The sequence below is a fragment of the Gekko japonicus genome, unplaced genomic scaffold, assembly GCF_001447785.1.
Source record: "Gekko japonicus isolate JY-2015 unplaced genomic scaffold, Gekko_japonicus_V1.1 scaffold32, whole genome shotgun sequence".
Lineage (NCBI taxonomy): Eukaryota > Metazoa > Chordata > Lepidosauria > Squamata > Gekkonidae > Gekko > Gekko japonicus.
In genome coordinates this window covers 385,592-407,230 of record NW_015167527.1, presented here as the reverse complement: position 1 = coordinate 407,230, position 21,639 = coordinate 385,592, and the positions used below count along the sequence as shown (strand labels likewise).

The following is a 21,639-nucleotide window of genomic DNA, read 5'->3' as shown; positions in this document are numbered from 1 at the left end:
AGTTAACAGGAGGTTCGAAAATGGCTTTTTCTGCCATTTTAACAAATATTTTATTTGTCATTTGCACACACTGCTTTGTTTCAGTGCCTCCTAGAAAACTTTCATTAATATAACATCAATCACACTTTATAGCGCCTAACATTTTGGTGTTTTCCACTTGGGAACAGTAGCTGTGTAGTTTCCTCCTAGCTGCTGTGGCTACTATTACCAGGGACCCCCTAACTAGATGTGTTCAGTCAGCCCCAACTCGATCTTGGCTAAACTTGCATTTTGGCAGCCATTTTAGGAGTTAGCAGTGCCTTGCTTTGGAGAAGGTAAAGTCATGACAGTCAGGATAAGCTAATGAGTGGCCAACACCATGGGTGGGAGATTGACCTACTGAACAGATAACTGCATGTCTGCCCATTGCTGCAGGCCTTGCAGAGCTGGGTGCCAACCTTGGTCTATCAATGTAATTTCATCAGCAAATGCAGGTCCTCCTGAGTGTAAATGCTATAATTACCGTGAAGCCACCAGGTGGGCTTTATCACTCTTATTGACCCTCCTCAGTGTCTCCTATCAGCCTGCTTCAGGCATGGGTGACGCCTTTACCCTGCTGGGCCCCTTTGCATACCCAGGGGAATTCCTTTGTCTGGATGCAATCACCTTTGTTGCCCTCCAGGAAAGTGGCCCCCCCCAATTCAGTCAGAGCCAGGAAATCTACAGATGCTTATCCTTGACTCACTTCACATTCCTCACTTCAAAACTCTCTTTCTTCTTTCCCTTTCTTTCAGTCTCCCACTCTCCTCCTGCTCTTCATGACCATTTCCCACCTCAGCAATCTTGCTTGGCCGGTGGCTTGACTTTTTTCCCTCTCTCCTTCCATTCAGCTTTTCGTACACACATCCTATTGGACACAACCATTTCACTATTCCTGTGCCTAAGTGCCTTTCAGTTTGTGCATCCCAATTTGTGTGTGTGTGTGTGTGGTTACTGGTAGCTTAATAAAGGCACTTTGAGCTTGCTTGCCCACTATCTAGGTAAAGATTCCTAAACCACATGACAGCTGCCCCAATTGGTGAATGTGTCAGTTTTCCAAGCTAGCCAGCCTGTAGAAGTGGGAAGTGGCTTTCCCCTGACATTAAGCTTAATTTCCCCCACACTGGTTGCTTTTCTGGGCAAGTGATCTGAACCCAAGTTAGAGTCCACCTGTGTCTTAAGGATACATGTCAGAAAGAGCACATGTAGTAGTGCTGCCGATACAGTCCAGTGACACATTAAAGACTAACATTTATTTCAGTATGAGCTTTCATGAGTCAGAGGACACTGCTTCAGATTGTCTGGTTGCTTCAAACTTTATTTATTTTTTGATTAATATTTTATTGAGTGTATATGTATCCATATATTTTATACATATCTTAACACTTCCCCTCCTTGCTATGCCATTGGTTTAACAATTCCATTCCTCTTGTCTATTTTCCTTTATTATAATTCGCACTTATCCTATCTATTAACTCTAACTTAGTCTATATACTAACATACTAACTCTAACTTACTTTATGAATTACTTTCTACCACTCTGCTACCAAACATACTATCTCAATTCAGACACTTCCATTCCTTAATTAAGTTACTGCATCTACTAAATTTTTCCCTGTAATTTCATTAAAAGCTATGAACATTTTATTTTCCACATTGATGACTAAATGTCCCAGAGGCAGCCATCTGTACTGAATTCCTTTTTCTCTGAGGGTTTTCGCTGTTTCCCTGAGACGTCTCTTGCATTAATTACCTCCGCTGGAATGTCAGGAAACAGATATACAATCGTGTCCTCCAGATTCAGTCCTTGCTTGTCTCTTGCGATTGGAAAAAGTTTATTTTTTGTCTGTAGCTGTTTAAACTTGACAATTATGTCTGGTGAAGCGTCTTCATGAGCCTTTTTGGAGATGTTTAGCCAGAAGGCGGAGCTGATGATCCCTTCAGGAGACACTGTTTTTCCTGCTTCAAACTTTAATGACCTGGTGACTTACTAACAGTCATTTTATTTCCAAAAAGCAATAGGAATAAAGCTACCTTATGACGAGAGGAGCACATTAATAGGTTATTAACTGGGCATCTTATTTTAATTCACATTGTTTTAGATTTCCTCCCCCCACATGAATGCAACATGTTACATGCCCTAAATGCAGTGGCATATCAAGGGCGGCACGGTGGGTGTGGTCTACCCCAGGCACAGCTTGAGGAGGGCCTTTGAAGGGGTCCCTTGAAGCCAGGCTCATGCTGTGTCCAGCCAAACATCTTACTTTTTGTTTTTAAAATGCAGTTCAGGCTGCAGCCACTGGGGTACATGGAAGTCTGAGAATAGCAAAAAGCACTGTAGGATCAGCTACACTTCCCTTTCTCCAAGATCATACAACCAAGCCAGCATGCTGATAGCTGCTACAGTAATGGCCAGCCTGCAGGTTTTCTCCAGTAATCTAGCCTTTCTCTTTTCTTTTCCTTGTGTTGCCAGCATCTTCAGCCCTGAATCTAGCCTTTCTCTTCTTTTCTTTTCCTTGTGTTGCCCTGAATCTAGCCTTTCTCTTTTATTTTATTTTCCTTGTGTTGCAAGCGTCTTCAGCCCTGAACCTGGGGTGGTCTTTCCCAAGAGAGAGAGACCCCAGAACGACCTCTGAACCTCCACAAGCAGCGCCCTATGAAGCCAGGCTTGGTTTAAACAGCGGCTTTTGCTGGGAGTCTAGAAGAACCACATCTTGGCGAGAAAACTGAAGCCAAAGAGAATTCTCCAGGCTGGTTGCACTGCCAAGCGCCCTCTATGCAAGCACCCCCCCCATGTCTATCCTGTCAGCTCAGTCCAAAAAGGACTAGAATGGGCAAGTCTCTGCCCTTGCCTCAGGCATCATCTATTGACCAAATGGCTAGTCTTTTGTCTGTCAAATGTACAGGCAGGGAGGGACAAAAAGCCTCTGGTCTGTGCTATTGTCATGAATGAAGTATGCTGCATGTTTCCATCCCCCTCTCCTGTTGCACTTATATGTCAGGGAATACCTTTGGAATAATCCTCTCATTTCTATCTCCATATATTTGTCTAAGATACCTGCATTCTTACACCTATCCCAGATCTTTCAAGGTAAACATTAATCACCCATTCAGGTTCATCCTGCCACACATTAAGAAGCATCACTTCTTTTGTTTGACACCAGGGAAACGCCAGACCACTCTATTGTTCCACAATGTACACCCCCAGCCCAACCATCAAACACCTGGCTTAATCTCATTATATCCAGACTCTGCCTCTCTAGAAGCTCATTGGTCACATCAGGCCATAACCCTCCTGACAACTGCACCCCCTGGGACACCTGATTGGCCCCGGTAATCCATTGTCTTCACCTGAGACCAGCCCCCAAGGCCTTCCATTGGTCTGCATTGCTTTCCAATGTCTATATCTGTCAGGCACATGGCCTCAGAGTGTGTGCCTCTGCCCTGATGCCAACTGGCAGTCCACCCCTAAACCTCTGGGTTTAGGCCATAATCCTTTCTTCATGGATATCTGGACAGGTAGTATCACCCCATAACTGACCTCTCTATTAGCTATCAATCACCTCTGCTTTCTTAATTCTGTATTGTCTGTGTGAATGTTTGATTATTGTTTGTACACTTGAGAATATTTAGTAAAGAAATCATTATTTTAGCTACCCAGTCTCTGTGTCTATTCTTGGATTCTTGGGAATTCTAACTCCAATATACACAGGTCATGATCCATGCTATATAGTGTGTTCAAATTTGAATTTTTTTTACTGGCATGATTATATATAGGAAGTTTAAAATAAAATTTTCACTGTCTGTGTTTCTTTAATGGCCATTGAAACAAAGTGTGGGTCCAGTGGCATCTTTAAGACCAGACTTTGTTCTGCTGCTTCAGACCAACATGGCTACCCACCTAAATATATTTTATGGCCATTATTATTGTTTGTTTTATTTTATGATTATTACCGAAAATAATTTTGTCATAATAGAAGAGGGCCCCTAGCCTGGATAGCCCCAGGATAGCCTGATCTCATTAGATATCAGAAGCTAAGCAGAGCCAACATGGAGGCAGGCAATGGCAAACCAGCTCCAAACATCTCTTGCTTTGAAAACCATATAGGATGGCCATAAGTCAGCTGTGACTTGATGGCAAAAAAAGAGGAGGGGGGTATTAGAAAATTATCTGCCCCAGGCACTGAATAAGCTAGGTTTGCCACTGCCTAAATGCTTGCTACATGTCCTAAATCAATGGTGTGTGAAACCTTTAAAAAATCCATTTGCCTTCAGAAGCCAAAAAGCCAATATGAAAGGAATACATGTTAAGGATATGTATTTGGAATAAGCCCCACTTGAATCAGTTAAACGTATCTGTGTCTACCTGTTTACGATCGGACTCTAGCCAATTACTAGAATACAATAAGAAATGTCATCCTATTTTTTTATGGCAAGAACAAGTTTCTAGGCTTCTTATAATCACTGGGCTGTAAAGATGTTTTTCCAGGCATTACCCTCTTCCAATAAATCCTTGCAGTCATCACTTTATCATAGTGGCTGTTCTATAGGAAGTGGTTACACGTGCATGTATGTCCTACAAAGCCCTCTTCCCCATAGGACTGACTTTTGTCTTTCTTTCAGGTATCTAGGCCACCACAAGCAGAAAAAAATGGCCTACGGGGTTTCGATGAGAAGGCCTATGTGTCGTCCAAGCTGCTGAAGGTCGGAGAAGACCCTTACCGGCAGCATGCATTCAACCAATTGGAAAGTGACAAACTGAGCAGTGACCGACCCATTCGAGACACCAGGCATTACAGGTATCGTGTCATACTGCAATGATTGTCTTGTGTTGGAATATCATTGCCAGTTGTTGAGACATTTGCGTTGTGATAACACAGAAAGAGAAAAGCTGTTTCTGGATGCTTTCATAAAAAACACCTTTTTGTCTCTATATCAACTGTTTTTCTAGCATGCAAATAAGGCTACTGCAGCACATCCCACAAGAATAGGCTTACCAGGTGCCCACTAATGGCAGGCAAACTCCAGGTAATTCTTTCTGATGCCTGTTCTTATAGTTAAACCTGAATATTATGAGTTATTGGTGGCTATTTCTGCAGTACCAAAATGTAACATCTCTCTTCCTCAAGGTTGCAACTTGTCAACACTAGATGTGATATTTCTAGGACTGGGAAGCATGCTAACTTTTGACTATGCATGAGGAATGTCATAATATCAAAATACAGTGTGGGAAATACAGAGCTGGTTTGTCTCTTGTGAAGCAGCTTCTGATTGCCAGAGAGATGTGTATTTCCTGATCTGACCTAGGCTGTAGGAGCCATTTTTACCATAGAAGTTTTGACCAAATACCAGATGGGGTAACTGAGATCTCCACCTATGTATATGGGGATTCGTCCCTATGAGAACTCTCAGAAAAAAACCAGGAAATAAGAAAGCAGAATAAAACAAGGATGCACACAACAAACATGCACAAAGGCTAACTAGGAAAATCAGGGAGGAAAGGGTTGTTGTAAGGATGAGTGTTGTTGTAAGGATGAGTGAGAATTGCCGATCTTGAAGAGGTCCGCGGAAGCAGCGAAGTCAAAGAGGAAACAACCAGTGTTTTGGGAAGTGAGAGAGAAGAGAGGACCCACTTGCAAGTGGGAGTATGCAGGAGAACCAAGGACACACCCATGAATGGGGCAGCAGGGTGACATTTTTATAGGGCAAAACAGAGAACAATAAACTGATCATTCTACTGGAGACAGATGAATAGGTGGGAGAGGTTCGATGACCCTACAAGCACCGGACAGGAAGGGTGATAGGGAACATGAATAGACTCAATCGTTGATTAATCAGTGCTTTAATCAAGGGTAAAGAGTGAAGAGGAAGTCAGATGGGTGCTGAAGGGATTATTCCTGAGTGTATGGGTGACCCATTGTTCTGAGTCATGCATCTCTCCAGGGCAAGGAGGGAGTAGTAGCCAGCAAGCTGCTCTGACTCATGCCTTGAAAACTGCTTTCCCAGGCCTCTGCCTGACTAGCATCCATTTTGGGTCCACTTTGGCCGAAGAAGTGCCCTGCACTTAAGGTATTCCAATGGCATCCTTCCAATGGCATGTCTGGTTTTATGTGCTCCAATATTTGCTTGTTTGTCACTTTTGCTGTCCAAGGAATGTGCAGAAGTCTTCTCCAGCACCACAGCTCAAATGAGTATTTTCCTCCTGTCTTGCTTCTTCATGGTCCAACTTTTGTAGCCATAGGTTGCTATGGGGAACACAACAGCACAGACTAATCTGCATTTGGTTGAGGCCCGTAGCCAGGGAGGGGGGGATTTGGGGCAATGCCCCCCACAGATTGATTCAAAATAGAGAAAGGGGTATGACAAAGTTGCATTCTTTCACCTTTCCTATTCAACATGTATGCTTTCGTCCATTGTGTTCTGTTTATATGCTTCCATTTTACCATTGAATCTTATAGTAATTTCCCACATTTCCACTGCATGATGCATTCACAAACAAAAATAAACAAATTTTCAAGCCTTGATCTCCAGGCCAACATTTGGGAATCTAAATACTGCTTTAGTGCATTTCTCTAAAATTCCTTACAAGTTGTTGGGGAAAACTGCAGGTGTTTTAAAAAAATGATATAGATCAATTTCTCCCCTCACCTTACCTCCCTCCTCATTCGAGGCATTGCTATCTCCACTGAATTGTAAGCTATTTCAGTGGTGTTAGTGGAAAGCATCTCAGCATTTACCAGTTCACACTTATTTAAGTGCATCAAAAGATAAGGTCATATGAAAGAGATGAAGTGGTAGATAAGATTCAAAGGCTTTGTGCTGTAGCTTAGCTTTATTATCTCTAGGCTTCTGTTCAAAGCAACTGAGTTGGCAGGTCTGTCTAAAAAAGCCAAGACCAGCACTTGAAGGTTTTGACAATACAGAAATGGCAGAAGGGTATCTGGAGACGATACATTAGAGAGGAAAAAGTTCGAAGTTGTTTCTGTCCCTTCAAATCTTTGTTGGCCCTCAACTGATTCCAAAATTAAAGGTTGCAAGGGTTACAGTATGCCGATGACACCCAGCTGTATCTGTTATTGGATGGCCACCCAGATGCCACCCTGCAAAACCTGGCCGTGAGCCTGGAGGCCGTGGTGGGGTGGTTTAAAAAGAATGGGTTGAGACTGAATCCAAGAGGGAGGTTCTGTGGCGGGGGGAGGGGCTTCGGGGCTGGGGCACAGACTTCTGTCTTGACGAGGCACCACTGACACTGGTGCAGCCCGTCAAGAATTTGGATGTGATCTTGGATGCTCAGCTGTTTTCACTTTGTACTGGGGTCCTGTTTGGATGTAGCTTTTCTTTAAATTTGTGTTGTTTATGTATATTTTACTTTGTAAACGGCTTTGAATCCCCATTGTGGGAGAAAAGTGGGAGCCTTCCAGTGAATTGCCTGACACGGTAGGCAGATTTATCCACCTGTGTACTTATCCAGATAACACTGGTCAGGGCTCCAGAGTGCCATTGTTCTTCTGGGTATTCTTTGAACTGGCCAAAGACCAGGGAATGCCTCTTCCTGAGGGAACATCCTATTTACAGATTTTACAATTTCTCCATAATGTGGTGTTAATGGCATTTTAAAAGGGCGGGGGAGAAAGAAAATGTGAGCTAGTGCAATAATATATGTTATATGCCTTGTGCCTGTTCCTAGTTCTTCCACTTACCCTTCATCAAGGCTGCTTTATCTGCTCGAAAATTGCAGTAATAGGCCTCCATCACAGTAATAAAATGCTGCGTGAAAAAAATAGTTGTCACTTAGAGCCATCATAAAACAACAGCAATGAACATTGGGGTAAAAAATAGCAGCAGTTTAGTAATAGCCATAAAACAATAGTAATAAATGTTACAGTAATATATAGTTCAAATAAGTCATGAACAAAACGGTTGGTTATCATTTCTAGCTCTTGGGGAAAGAAATCGTGAAAGTAGCCTTGACCAGCCAAATATACTGTCTCTTTACATCCCGTTGCCCTCTTGCAGTAACTTCCCATATCTTTATTTGGCCATGCCTTGTTGTAAGAACTCTGGGCCCCTTCAGAATTCAGGCCGACATGCTAACCAGTCACCACACTGGCTTTGTATTAATACAGAACAGAAAATGCAAGACACCCACTTTTGGTTACATTCTAGTCAAAACAGGCCAGAGGATACATTCATTCACTGAATTTTCACTGGATTTCTAAATCTCCTTTCAGAATTTCAAAGTGGCATTCAACAAAAATAAACAGTAAATAAGTTATCATTATAATATATCATGAACACAACACCAGATTTTTAAAAAGCAGCAGAGACGGGTGGGGACTAGATCCCTGTTTTAAAAGGCTAATGCAGACATTAAGGTTTTCACTTCTTCCTGGAATGCCTGTAGAAAGAAGCCAAATTGATTTCCCAAGGAAGGGCATTCCAGAGCTCTGAGGCAGTCACAGAGAAGGTCTTGCTACATGTGGAACCCAATCTGGCCTCTCTGAGAGCAGGACTGTACAGCAGGGACTTGCCAATGGATATTAAATCATGTGGAGGTTGCTATGGAACTAGAGGCTCCCTTAGGGAGAGAGAGAGGACCCAGAGAGTTTAGTGCTTTATAGGCTAAAGCCAGCGCCTTGAACTTAGTCTAGAAACATACAGAAAACCTGTGCAGTTGCTTTAATATTTGTGTATTGTAATCTTGCCAACTAACTCCAGACTAAAGTTTGACTGTGCCATTTAGCACTGGCTGACGCTTCCAAGTCATATTCATATTACAATAGCCTGAGATCGCATGGATGATCTTGATTTTCTAGCAGAGAGTGCTGCTGGTGAAGCAACCAAAGCTGGGGAGAAAAGCCCTCTGGGCTACTATACCTGGGGCTCCAGGAGCAGGGCAGGGTTCAAGAGTATGTCTAAAATAGGGACCTGCTTTAGAGTTGCCAAGTCTTTTTTCCTCCCGGGCGGGGGAGCGTTGCTTTGGTCCGGGAGCTGCCGGTGGATGCATGTGTGCGCCACCAGAACATCACAGGAAGTGACGCACGACGTAGAGCATGTTGGGGGTGTGGCCCAGATCGTCAGGGGGGGAAACCATATGGTTGTCCCCCTGACGATCTGGGCCACACCCCCAATGTGAGTGACGTAGCTGCGTCACCTCTGGTGATGCAGCTTGGGGGGACAGAGTTCCCCCCCGGGGCCCAATTCCGCTGTGGCGGAAATCGGGCCTCCAAAGCGGGGGTTTCCCGGCCCCTACTTGGCAGCCCTAACCTGCTTTTTCAAGGAAAATGTGTTCTTATCTAAGATGGGGCTTCCCCCTTCTAGGCCAGTCACCATGTCTGCTGTCAGCATTGCCCTGAATAGAGCTTTGACTTACCCCACCTATTGTGATTCAATATGTATTCAATACAATAAAAATATACAAATAACAAAGAGAATATACATAATAGGTACAAAGCCTAGTTTCACCATGTAAGTCTCTTTCACTTTCATCAGCCAGTCATGAATTTGGGGTCTGTTTTTTTGTTTCCAATTCCTAGCAAAGACCAATCTGGCTGTGTAAAGGTATGCTTGAAGATTTTTAGCCATATCAGCTACACAATTTAACAGTGAGATTTCCGGTTCATTGAGAATCTGTCTCTCGAATCTGACTGATACAATTTCCACCACTTACTTCAAGTAATCTGTTGCTCCACCTATGCTTTTTAACAGGCTTTTTAATGTATGACATTAAAGAATGTGTGGTTGTTCTTAGAACAGGTAAAATTCTGGACTAAAAAAAGAAATAATGAGTGGTTGATGCCCCCAACAGTAGTTATCTGCCAAACTCCAGCCACCTGCCACACTTAGCTTTGCAATTGAAGCCATTGGGGGTGGCTCGGGTGGATTTGTCAAGATGACCATCCCTCTTATCAAACTTAAGTGATCTTCCTTTAGTTACTACGACTCTGTGTTGTTGGGCCTGGCATCTCCCAGCTAACCTAGAGTGTGGAGGGGCACAGAAGGCTAGGTAGGGGTCAGGGTTCCATCCCCAGAAAACAGCACATAAGGCCAGGATTAAGTTCAACAGGATGGCTCATTAGCACTGCAGGGCTGTAGTTTCATTCACCCACCCTCCGCTACAGAGTGGCAATTCCCACTTCCTCTACCAACCACCCCCAAGAATGTTGCACCATTGCCTTTAAGGCCGGCCCCACTAGTTTGCCCCTCCCTGAAGCCTCACTCCCAGGTGCTCTTGGAGCCAGCCTGGTCTCCTGTTGCCCTCTCCCCCCAGGGCCACCAAGGCCAATATCCAGCCTTGTCCTACTTCATGCATGTTGGGCCAGACATGCCCAACTGGGATACTACACTCACAAGACCCTCAGCTGGCTCCCTCTGGTCTGTTGCTGAGAGTGCACCCCCATCTCCCCGGCACTGTGGTCCTTGGCCTGCTTGATCCTGTCCATGTATCATGTGCTAGGAATAAACATATAATTAAAACCAAATTTAAAAGAATCAAAGCAAGATGGCAACTAAGACAGAAACAACAGCTTCAGGGCAGTCCATAGTGCCTCCTGAAGGATGTTAGTCAAATAATAAATTACTGTGGGCAGGGGAGGCCAAGATGGTTGAATGTCCACCACCTCAGCCAAAGGCCTGGCGGAACAGCTCCATTTTACAGGCCCTGCAGAACTATAATAAGTCCCGCAGGGTCCTGATTGCAAATTAATCCTTGAACTTGACAGCAGAATTATAAAAGTTTCAGCTGGATATTAGGAATAGATTTTTTATTTATTCCTTTCTAGCCCCACCCAGAAATGTGATGACCTCCACCTAGCAAGAAAGGCCAGCTGTGGGCTCGGATGTCAGGGTTATATTGGTAAAAATAGCCTTGGGTTGTTTTGATTTTTTGTGTGTGCGTAGAGCCACAGCAGAAACAAGAACCTTCGCTCTTCTCTCCAACAAATTGCTTCTGCACTTTAGTCAGCCGGTTAAATGAATGATGGGAATGGGAAACTCACAACCTGCCCTCAGAACATCTTTAGTGAGAAGTGGTACTTAGAAGCAGTGAGGAAAGTCACTCATGAGCATTTTTAAAATGGTGTGTTCTTCACTGTTTGTGCCCATTGAGACTTGCATCTAACATTTGAGGGTAGCCCTTCTCCTTTGCTTTACTGCCTTTTGAGAAGCAGAGGTATGAATGAACCATGGCCTTTCCCTTTTCTCTTTGATGTGGCAGTGTGCTGTATAGTATGAAAGTGGGATGATTCCTTTTCAATCAATATATCCTTTTGTTTGCCGGAGTGTCCTGTCCAGCATGAGCTGCAGCTAAGGCAATGCTTTCCAGGTGTGAGTCAACCCACAACCACTGAAGAGAGCTTAAATCATCTTTATTTAACTTCACATGCATTCAGTAGATCATTTACTCACAATCAAGCTGATAGCTAGATAGAGAAGTTACATCTTTGTGATCTAGGTCAATTCTATGGCCATGGTGAGAAAGAGATGAACCTGGGGGACGGTAATAGAGCTGTATGGTGCTAGGCTGGGTGTTAAACTGATAGTATATTAATTGGGATGTATAGACATTTAGATCCTGTAAGTAAGTGTTGTATGAAATGTTTGTGCTTTATTAAAACAATAAAACATTAAAAAAAAGAAAAAGAAAGAAAGAGATGAGCTTCCCCTTCTCCTTTGCGGTAAGGATAGACAAAGAAGCAGGAAAAGAGCAATAAAACTCCTCTTTGCGCCTCTGAGCTCAGGAAATTATCCTAATGAGCCAGTCAGAGGGAAGCTGCTGGGACCCCTAACTAAGAACTACAATTCCCAGGTGCAACTACTCTTAAAGATACACAGCAGTTTTACCAAACTACTACTGCCTACAGTTAACGCTTACTGGGGGCAGCACACGGAGAAAAAGCAACTTTTTTTCCAGGAGCTTCCATTGAGTGGCAAATTGGATGGCAAATTACTTCTGAGAAGTCCCAGATGGTCAGTTTCCCCCCCCCCCCAAGAGATGTCTTTCCAATGCAGGAACCAAGTGGCTTGAGCGTCTCTAATGACTGACTCAGAACAATGTAAAACTGACTGGATGGGCCCAATTCTAAAGAACGGGATATGAATGAGCAACGGGAAAGTCCTAAAGGGTGCCAGAAACCTCCATGAAGTGAAAGTTTGCCTTTACTGCACTGTCAAAACTAGTGACAAATAGGATTACCAGATATCCTTTTAGGGAACGCTGTGGAATGCTGGATCAAAGAAGAAATACTCTGAGTTTGTGGTGTCTTATGCTGAACCATGTAGTTGCAATTTTCAAAAAATATAGGAGTTCATGCAACTCTTTATTGATTATGCTGATACCCCAATGATTGCATGCCTTCCATGCATCCACCCAAAGGTTTGACTTGGCCAGGGAAGTAGAACTACAGTGGTTAGTTAATGACTCCACTGGGTGAAGGAGTCAATTGGTCTGTGGAGCTCCTGCCCAGAGGCTTGATTGACAAGCCAAGGGTTGGGGAAGCAGGAGGAGGCAATAGCTGAGTCCTGCCTGCCTTGAGTTCTTAAACCAAGCGACAGATGTGGAAGGCAATTAAACCCAGCAGCTCTTACTTTTCTCACATAGGATGAGCATATAATGATATTATTTCAGATTCTTGCTAGAACTTTAACATTCTTAACATGTCTTTATTTTAAATGACTAATAAGAACACTCCATTTCTCCATAAGAACATCACATTGGAATTCTGAGAAGAACTTGGTCGAGTGTAAAGGTTGCCCATAAAATTCACACCGTCAGCAAAAGAAATATTTGCAAAGTCATGCAAATGAATCCCCCTCCAGCTTCACAATCTCTTAATCAGTAAGGAAGAGAGAGAATGTAAAAAACCCACTCTAGGCAAAACATTAGCATAGCCCTTAAACAGAGTAGCTGGGCATATATGCATTTCACATTAGTCTTTCTTTCACTTTAAGGCATCTAAATATTGCCATTTTCTTGACCCTGCTCTGAACCATCAGTGAAGACCTTTTCACTTCAGTGATCTACATGACATCATTATCTTACTTTCCCCATAAAGAGCTTTCCCATGTCCCCCTTCTGAGAGATTAATAGCAAGTAATGTGGTGACTTCAGCTGAATTGTCTTCTGCTGGAGATAGTGTTTGAAATTAACTATTTTCTGTGTGGATTTCCTCCACTGCAGTGTAAATTTCAATGGCTTAGCAGTGCAAAGACTCACAGTACCGTAACTGACATCTGCTCAGTAAGTTAACTCTGTGGATGGGGTAGAGGTTGCTCACTGTGGAAGGCAACTGTAACGTGAGACCTTCCCAAGTATCCCCTTCTCAGAAGGGGTGCTAGCCTAGCCACTGCATGCCTTCGATGCCATCGAGGGACTCCTGCCAGTAACAGTGTGGGCCTCCACTGCTTCTTGGTGGCTGCTGAGCCATATATTACCTGCTGCCCCCTCCCTGGTAGCTTTGGGGCCATACGTGGAGTGCTGTTCCCAGCAGATGTGTGTAGGATCATGAATGGCTCCAGTTTCTCTTTTCCAACGCGCCTTACCCTCTCACACATGTAGCGGATTCTGAAAATTTAGATAGATGCCATCTTTTTTCTTAATAGAATTTGAAACAGACATGCTTGTTAACTGATGTTACTGGCAGCTGTAATCCAATGGATATTAAGCACTGTTGTCAGCATTGCCAGCATGTGATGAATTGCACTTGAGTAAAAGAAGCTGTATGGAAAACTGAGTGTTGGCATGGCATCAGCATTCAGTTATCAGCTGCCTGGTAAATATATGCATGAGGACCCATGAGTCTGGCAGCAGATACGGGACTTTGTCTTATTATCAAATGCCCTGTTTGGATGTGTCTGCACTGATGAAACTTCTTTTCTCGTTTGTTACAGGTGCACCTCTGTACACTATGGGGCAGACCTGCCAGCCACCAGCATCATCATAACTTTTCACAATGAGGCTCGCTCCACTTTGCTCCGCACAGTGAAGAGGTAAAGTGTGCTTTTGGATTTTAAGAGGGAGAGGTTGTGTTCCTAAGCATGGAGAAGTAAGCATGGAGAAGTAAATCTCATGAAATCAATAAAGTTATGTATGAATGAACAAGGATTAGGTCAGGGGTGTCAAACATAAGGCCTGGGGGCTGGAACTGGCCCGTCCAGGGATCTTACCCGGCTCACAAGCAACTGGTATGTATGGAGATGTAAGGTACTCCCCCTTTATGGTATCCCTCGGAAAGAACCTAGCCTTGCATATGATTAAATACATTTATTGGGGTTTTTGTGGGTTCCCTAGTAAATCAGTTGCTTTCACTGCTAGGAATCAATTGCTTTTGTTCGTACTTTGAGTACGAACATCCCTAAGCTACGTCCGTTGGTAAGTACAGTTTAGGCTCAATACATAACATAAATGAAAAGCTGTTTCTACAAAGCTGTCTTCTCCATGGGTGTGTGGGTGTGGGTCTACCTGCATTAATTACAGAGTTTTAAGAATCCATTTCCCAAAACAATGTCTCAAGGCATAAGCGGCTCAACCACCAGGAGCACCAAGCACACTGTTATCTAGATTCTAGAACAAAGATTCTCTTTTCAGTTTGTTGTAGTGGTTAAGAGTGGAGGACTCTAATCTGGAGAGCCGGGTTTGATTCCCCACTCCTCCCACACATGAAGCCAGCTAGGTGACCTTGGGTCAGTCATAGTTCTCTCAGAACTCTCTCAGCCCCACCTACCTCACGGGTGTCTATAGTGGGGAGAGGAAGGGAAGGAGATTGTAAACTGCTCTGAAACTCTTTCAAGTAGTGAAAAGCAGGGTATAAAAACCAACTCTTCTTCTTTTCCAAAGTAGCACCCTCCAGAATGGAAGCTAATCTGAATCTGAACCCTGAATAAACTAGGCACTAAAATTCCACTGTTTAACTGAAAATAGAATTCAGGATAGGCCAAAATCAGATCCATATATTCAGGCTGTGTAGATGTTCTTTTACACAAGCTACCAGTGCACCTGATACGTGTGAATTGGGAAATAAATTGCTTTTCCACGCAAGTACAGCTTCCATTCACATGAACCAGAATTGTGATATTCCAGGGTTCTGGTTTGCATGAACAGAAGCTGTATCTTCATGGAAAATCCACATGTTGCCTGGTTCACACGAGACAGCAAGCACACGTATCAGGTGCATCATGGGGATTTGCATGCTCCCAGTACATGGGGCTGATGGCCTCTTGGTTTGCGTGAATAGAATGTAACATAATATCTGCAGAGAGCTACTGGCATGTAAACAATTGGTCAGTGTCTTAAAAGACTGGATTGTGGTTTGCAAAAAGGCTATTTGAGCTACCTATCATGTACCCAAGATAGGGTGTAACCAACTTCTGCCTGATATTGAACCGATTGGTATTTAAAATGAGAAATTCCCGAGAGGACAACATATCTATGTGACTCCTTTCTAGGTAGGCTGGCCAGGAATTTAGGAAATTCCCCAGAGCAATTCAGGACACTTACCAGGGATTATGCAGCAGATGGAAAGGGGGAGGGAGAAAATGGGTTTTGCAGTCGAAGCCACAAGCAGCATGGGCTTCATAAGAATCACACAGACTTGCATTGCTGATTCCTCACAATGGAGTTTTGCCCCTTTTAACATGGAAGCTTGTCATGTAAGATGGCTGATATAAACTTGGTTTATCATGGAGTGTTTCTAATTAGATTAGAATATGTTAAGGGCACAGAAGGAATCACAGGAAGGGGCAACAGTTTGAAAATCCCACCCCCAAATGCCCTAATCCGAACTCCCAGGGGCCTTGGCAAACAGATTTCTCATCCTCCCTCCCCCTTGACTGCTCTCAATAGTCTGTCTGTTCTGGAGCAATTACAGTTCTCCTCAGGCCATTTTAATACCCCCCTCTTCATGTATGCAGTCATATTTTTCTGCATATCTGAGAGTCCCCGGAGTGTGTAGAGCTCTGTCGCGCTTACCAGTCCCCTGCCCGGGGTTGCCACGTGCTGCCGTGCCGCCTCCCGACGAGGGGGGGGCTCCTTCCCCCCAAATCCGTGGTGGGAGTGATGGTGCGGGGAGTGCTGGGGTAGCCCAGAGCAAAGCGCGCCTTTTCAGGAATTACCTCAGACCCAGGCCCGTCAGAGGGTTACGTCACCCTCTTTGGCCTGCCTGAGACCGGCACCAACAGCCTGTGAATACGCTCTCTCTCGCTCACCAGGACTGTCTTTCAGTAAGCCAGCTCAGGGAATCCTCCTCGGTTCGCCCTGTGCGCTCTTTTATTGCCCCCGGACCTCCCAGAACTCCCAGCGTCTCGGCCCCGCCTGCTGTGCGAGCCCGTGCTCTGGCTCGCCCTCCCTCCCTCTCTGGTGCGGTCGGCGTCCCGGTGGCAGCATGTGTCGCGGCAGCGACCGTCGCGTCGGCGGGCAGGTGAGCGGCCGACTGTGGGGTGGGGCCGTTCTTCCCCTCTTCTCCTGTCGTCCCCGGGACAAGCTCCCTACCTTGTTTATGTCTGATCCTTTTGTGTGGCTTCCTATATCTACTCAGGGCAGGTCTTCACCCTTATGATGCCTACATGATCCTGGAAAAAAGATCTCCCTGTAGTCATGCTGACTCCAGCTGTAGCAATTAATACAGACATGAAAAGACACTCTTGGGCTTGGCAACAGGAGAGACATTTCTGTTGGACAGGAGGGAGTCACAGATTTTCCACTCATTCTTTTGAAGTCCCACATGAAACTGTGGCAGCCCTGCCTAGTGAGACAGCCTGGCCATGGCCCTGATTTAAGCAGTTTTCCACCTCAGGAATCAAGTTTTTAGAAACTGCAAACATTCTTCTGGGCAGGGTAGATTTGTGATGCCACCAGGCAGTAGCCAATCAGCTCTGTGCACAGTGGGCTTTTACTGAGGAAAAAACGAGCTCATTTTCCTTGACCTCTGCCCTAGAGAGGGTTGAGATAAGTTGGAAAACTGCTTCCTGAGTGCAGCTCCCCTTTTGATGTACGCCTGTGTGCATCCTTGGCCTGGCTGCTTCTGTTTTGTTTTCTTTATGTAGCAAAGAAATGTTTGCAACTGCCAGTTTCTCCAATATCTTTCTAGGCCAGAAAATACAATAAGATTGTTTACACTTTGTTTTTCCTGAGAAAACATCCTCTGCTTTCTTTGTGATATAAAAAAATTCATTCAGAGTCTCCTTTAAGTAGTCAGCCCAGTTAGGGTAATGCTTTCTCTGTGGATGCAGAGTGGGGAGGGCAGGGAGGGGAGAGAGAGCGCATCTCAGCTGGGAGGCAGCTGAGGGTACCTCCGGCAGTGATGCATTATTCATTGGAACTAGTTTTCCTCACTCCAGGTCTCGGGGTCTTGCAGAAAACTGCTTTGTGAATAAATAACAGGCTCTTTCAAGTGCGGCTGAGCTGGCCTTCATAAATACAAGGATGGTTTTGCACACTAGTGAAAGCAGAACAAATCTCTTGCAATCAGCTGTTGGCACTGAGAAGATTGCAGCTGGGAAGTATAAAATGTTCTGAACTAATAGGTGTTTTCAGACCAGGACTGGGCACACCCAAGACATTGGCATTCTTTTCCCCTGGCAGAAAAACGACTATTTGATTACTGATAATCTGCTGTTTTTTTTAATGACACACAATCAGGCAGTTGATTTGCTGTGCTTCAGAATATGGCCAGCGCTGAGACAGAGGCACTGACACGACACAGAAGCCTGTAGCCTTGCTGAACTATGCAGGATGCACCAGTGCAGTGTGGGATATACTGCACTTCGCTTGGCAGGCCATTGTTCCTAGTGCGTCATTTCTGCAGTGATGACAGGGGTCAGACCTCAGGTCTGTCTAGAACTCCACCTCGTCCCTCACTGTTGTTTATAATTCACTTTCAGTTGTCTATAAAATTCCTACTCGAACTTGACTCAGTATTGCTAACTTCTCTGACTCTAATCAGAGACTGGCTACACTAAGCTTGGAATGAAAGTAGTTGAAATTACTTGCCTTTCTGTAGGTTCTTTTTCTTTTAAAATATTTTTATTTACACTTTCCCAACAAAAACAGACAGACAAAGTCTAGTCATTTTGGAGGGGCTGAGGTGGCTCAGAGGTTAAGACGCTGAGCTGCAGACCGGAAGGTCGGTAGTCCAGCAGTTTGAGATCCAAGTGCTGCGTGACGGAGTGAGCTCCCATCTCTGGCCCCAGCTCCTGCCAACCTAGCAGTTTGAAAGCAAGAAATTGCAAGTAGATAAATAGGTACCACTTCCATGTGCCTCGGCATTTAGTCATGTCAGCCACATGACCATGGAGAAGTCTTTGGACAGTGCTGGCTCTTCGGCTTGGAAATGGAGATGAGCACCACCCCCTAGAGTCGTATTTGACTGGCTTTCGAGCAAGGGAAACCTTTACCTTTACTACTCATTTTTTACAGTGTTCATTCCTTCCATAGGCTGTTTTCTTTCAGTATTTTCCTGAGGCCTGTGGGCATTCTGCAGATGCACAAAGTTTCTTGCTTCGTTTCAGCTTTCCAGCATTTCTAAGAGGTCCTGGGGCTAAGCCCTGGTGACACCTGAGGTTCCACTGAATTCTGATGATCTTGAGTGGCTCAGGGCAGCATCCAGGCCATTCCCCATAAAATATAAATAATGACTAGAATAATTTATAGGAGGAGTCAAGGAGCAGTCAGTGGTAAACCAGACCTTGCATAGTTAGAGTCACAGGGCTGACCTGCAGGCATAAGATTATAGTTGAACCAGATATGGTTCAGTATTGCATGCCAAGCTCAGGCAAGAGTCAGGAGTGGAATATAGCACCTTGGTTCTGGTGCACAGGGACAAACTTAGCATTCTGGTGAAATATTATTGCAGGGCCCCCAGATAGGGTTCCCAGCTCTGGATTGGGAAATTCCTGGAGATTTGGGGGTGGATCCCAGGGAGGGACCTCATAATGCCATAGAGTCCTCTTTTCAAAGCAGCCATTTGCTCCAGAGGGACTGATATAAGTCTGGAGGTCAGTTGTAATTCTGGGAGACCTCGAGCCCCACCTGGAGGCTGGCAACAGTTCCCCTGAAAAATAAAAGAGTCTGTGTCCAGCTGCCTTATACATTTCCTAGACTGCTGTGGTTGCCACTTTCCCACAGTTGTTCCTGCAGTGGTTCTGGTAAGGAATAAAACCCATGTAGTTAGGGAAGTTTGTGTACTTTTTTCACTAGCATGATATGTAACCACATGACACTGTTCTAACCATGTGAGTTGAAGTTTTGTGTGTTGTTGGGAATGCTGTAGGATCAACCACAGGATAACAACATCCCATGCTTTTCTAGATCTGCTAAGTTTATGTTTGACATTCAAATCAAACAAGCCTAAGTGGTGCAATTCTCACATTGGAGAAGTGTCTGCATATCCCTGTGTTTCAAGTGGGGAATCTTTTCTGGCAGGGCTATTTTGGGGCAGGAACGCACAGGAACGGAGTTCCGGCTGGCTCCTAAGTTGGCCACGCCCAGCAGGAACTCATTAGCATAATGGGCCACACCCAACAGCAGAAACTCATTAGGATTGGCTACATTAGGGGTGTGTGGCCTAACATGCAAAGGAGTTCCTGCTACGAAAAAAGGCCCTGGGTTTTGACAACAAACAAGGTAAACAGAATAACAAGCAAAAGGTGGGTGTGGCTGGATAACCACACTTCTGGGAAGATGTGGGTGCAGCCTAATGTGCTAATGAGCTGTGCTGTCAGGGGTGTGGCCCAATATGCTAATGAGTTCCTGCTGTTTGGTGTGGCCTATTATGCTAATGAGTTCCTGCTGGGCTTTTTCTACAAAAAGAGCCCTGTTTTCTGGTATGGTTAATTATGGAGGGCAAAGGCTTTCCCTGTATGAAATGAGGCCTTTCTTGCTGAGGTTTGAGGCAGATTGCACAATATTGTTACTTATTTTATTTATTAATATACTTCCTTTATACCCTGCCTTTCTCCCCGATGGTGAGCTACGCCTCTTTCATAGTTCTTATGCTGTTCCCGACAGCCTGAGCTGGTTCTGAGAACAACTAAGTATTTAACACACAGTCTTCACTCATTTAGAATCAGCTTTACACACGGACAGCGGACACCGTGTGTAGAAGTACTTTTGTCAAGAGCTCTTGAAGTTATGTGGAACTGAAGAGAGTCTGGTATCAGATATTGTAAGGATGCAGAATTGAACCGTTGCGTTGAGAAAGAGCGTATCGAAACGAGTGGTAAAACTCCGGGGAAGTTCGTCCTGTTGTCTTGACGTCGTCTTTGAATATTGATGGCGTCTGTGACGACCCCTTAACTGGGGAGGTCTGGTTTTACTTTAAAAGTGTTCTTTATATTTTTCTCTACTGGGTAATCCGGCTGCCACCAGGAAATTTTAAAAGGATTTCCAAACCTTTATGCTTTCTCTATTTCTGGGTAGGTATGTCGAGGGTTTAAGGCGTTCGAGGTACTATGTGGTCCTGGGAAGTATTTCTTTCAGAGTGGGTATATTTGAATAAAAGAGGATTTATTGAAGTAATTCACAAATAATATATTAATTCATTGTAACCAGGAAGGCTTGAATATTGAACATATGCTTGGTGTATCACACTCTTTTACTGACAGGGATCTGGGCATGTAACTATGTAACCCTTTTCCCTTCAGGCCATATACGGTTACTGTTTCTTTATACTTCAACTTTTCATATCACACAAGACTGTCTCTCCTTCAGACTTCAGAATGCTCTTAACTTATCAACTGTCTTATTCAACTCCAAGACATATAACTTAACAACCCACACAGGGAAGCCTCTCCTTCAACTCTCATACATAGCTTAACTGGACTTTTCCTCTTCATCAACTGTCATATCTCTAACTGACCCCCTTGATAGACATTCAAATCCTCCACACAGCATCCATTCCAGAACCCCTTCCCCTCTCTGTCACTCACCAATCATATCACTTGCCTAATTCCAGCACTCTAGATTATCATCACAGCCATGCAAACCAAACTTTTAAAGCCACACACACACAGTTAAACATGAAATCATTACAGCGTCCCTTGTTGAAAAACAGAAAGATTAAAACAGCTTGAAGTTACCAACAAGAGTCTACTGATTCTAACAATTTTTGTTATTTGTATGCACTTTTTGCAGTAATTGTGTATATTGTACCACAGAAGATGCAGGCATATGAGCGGCTATTGACCTTACCCACGCACAGGTTGACTCCTTGAGAAGACTTTGCTCTGACAGCAGGAGAAGCAGTCCTGCAGATACGTGGCTCTGAAGCCATGAAGGCTGTTTGTTCCACAACTTTATGTATCTGCTGCACAGTATTATGCATCTGTGAATCAGGTTTTAAAATCCATATCTTTGGGCTTCTTAGCTGTTTTGACCTTGTTGTTGAGATTGTATAAATTGTTGAGACTGCTCATGTTTGCTTGTTTGGTTTTCTAGTCAAAACGGAAAAACTCCAACACAGTTTTCAAGGTGCTTGAGGTAACCTATGTATCTCAATAAAACGGACCTGAATGCACTAGGCTGGGCATGAATTATTGCTGTGAGTATAATTGCTGCTGCATTCGCCTACACAGCCAGTGCCCAACTACTAAGTAATTACTGTAAAGTGCTATGGGGTACATGAAGTATGA

General features: G+C 44.2%; 1 protein-coding gene across 1 annotated transcript in view; it reads left to right on the top strand.

The window, feature by feature from the left end:
- The window catches only part of GALNT16 (polypeptide N-acetylgalactosaminyltransferase 16), a 222,629-nt gene that overhangs the window by 141,510 nt on the left and 59,480 nt on the right, over positions 1 to 21,639 (top strand). The window contains exons 2-3 of the mRNA XM_015413290.1: positions 4,642 to 4,817; positions 13,906 to 14,004. Of these exons, the coding sequence (XP_015268776.1) occupies positions 4,642 to 4,817; positions 13,906 to 14,004 (275 nt within the window). The remainder of the gene's footprint in view (positions 1 to 4,641; positions 4,818 to 13,905; positions 14,005 to 21,639) is intronic.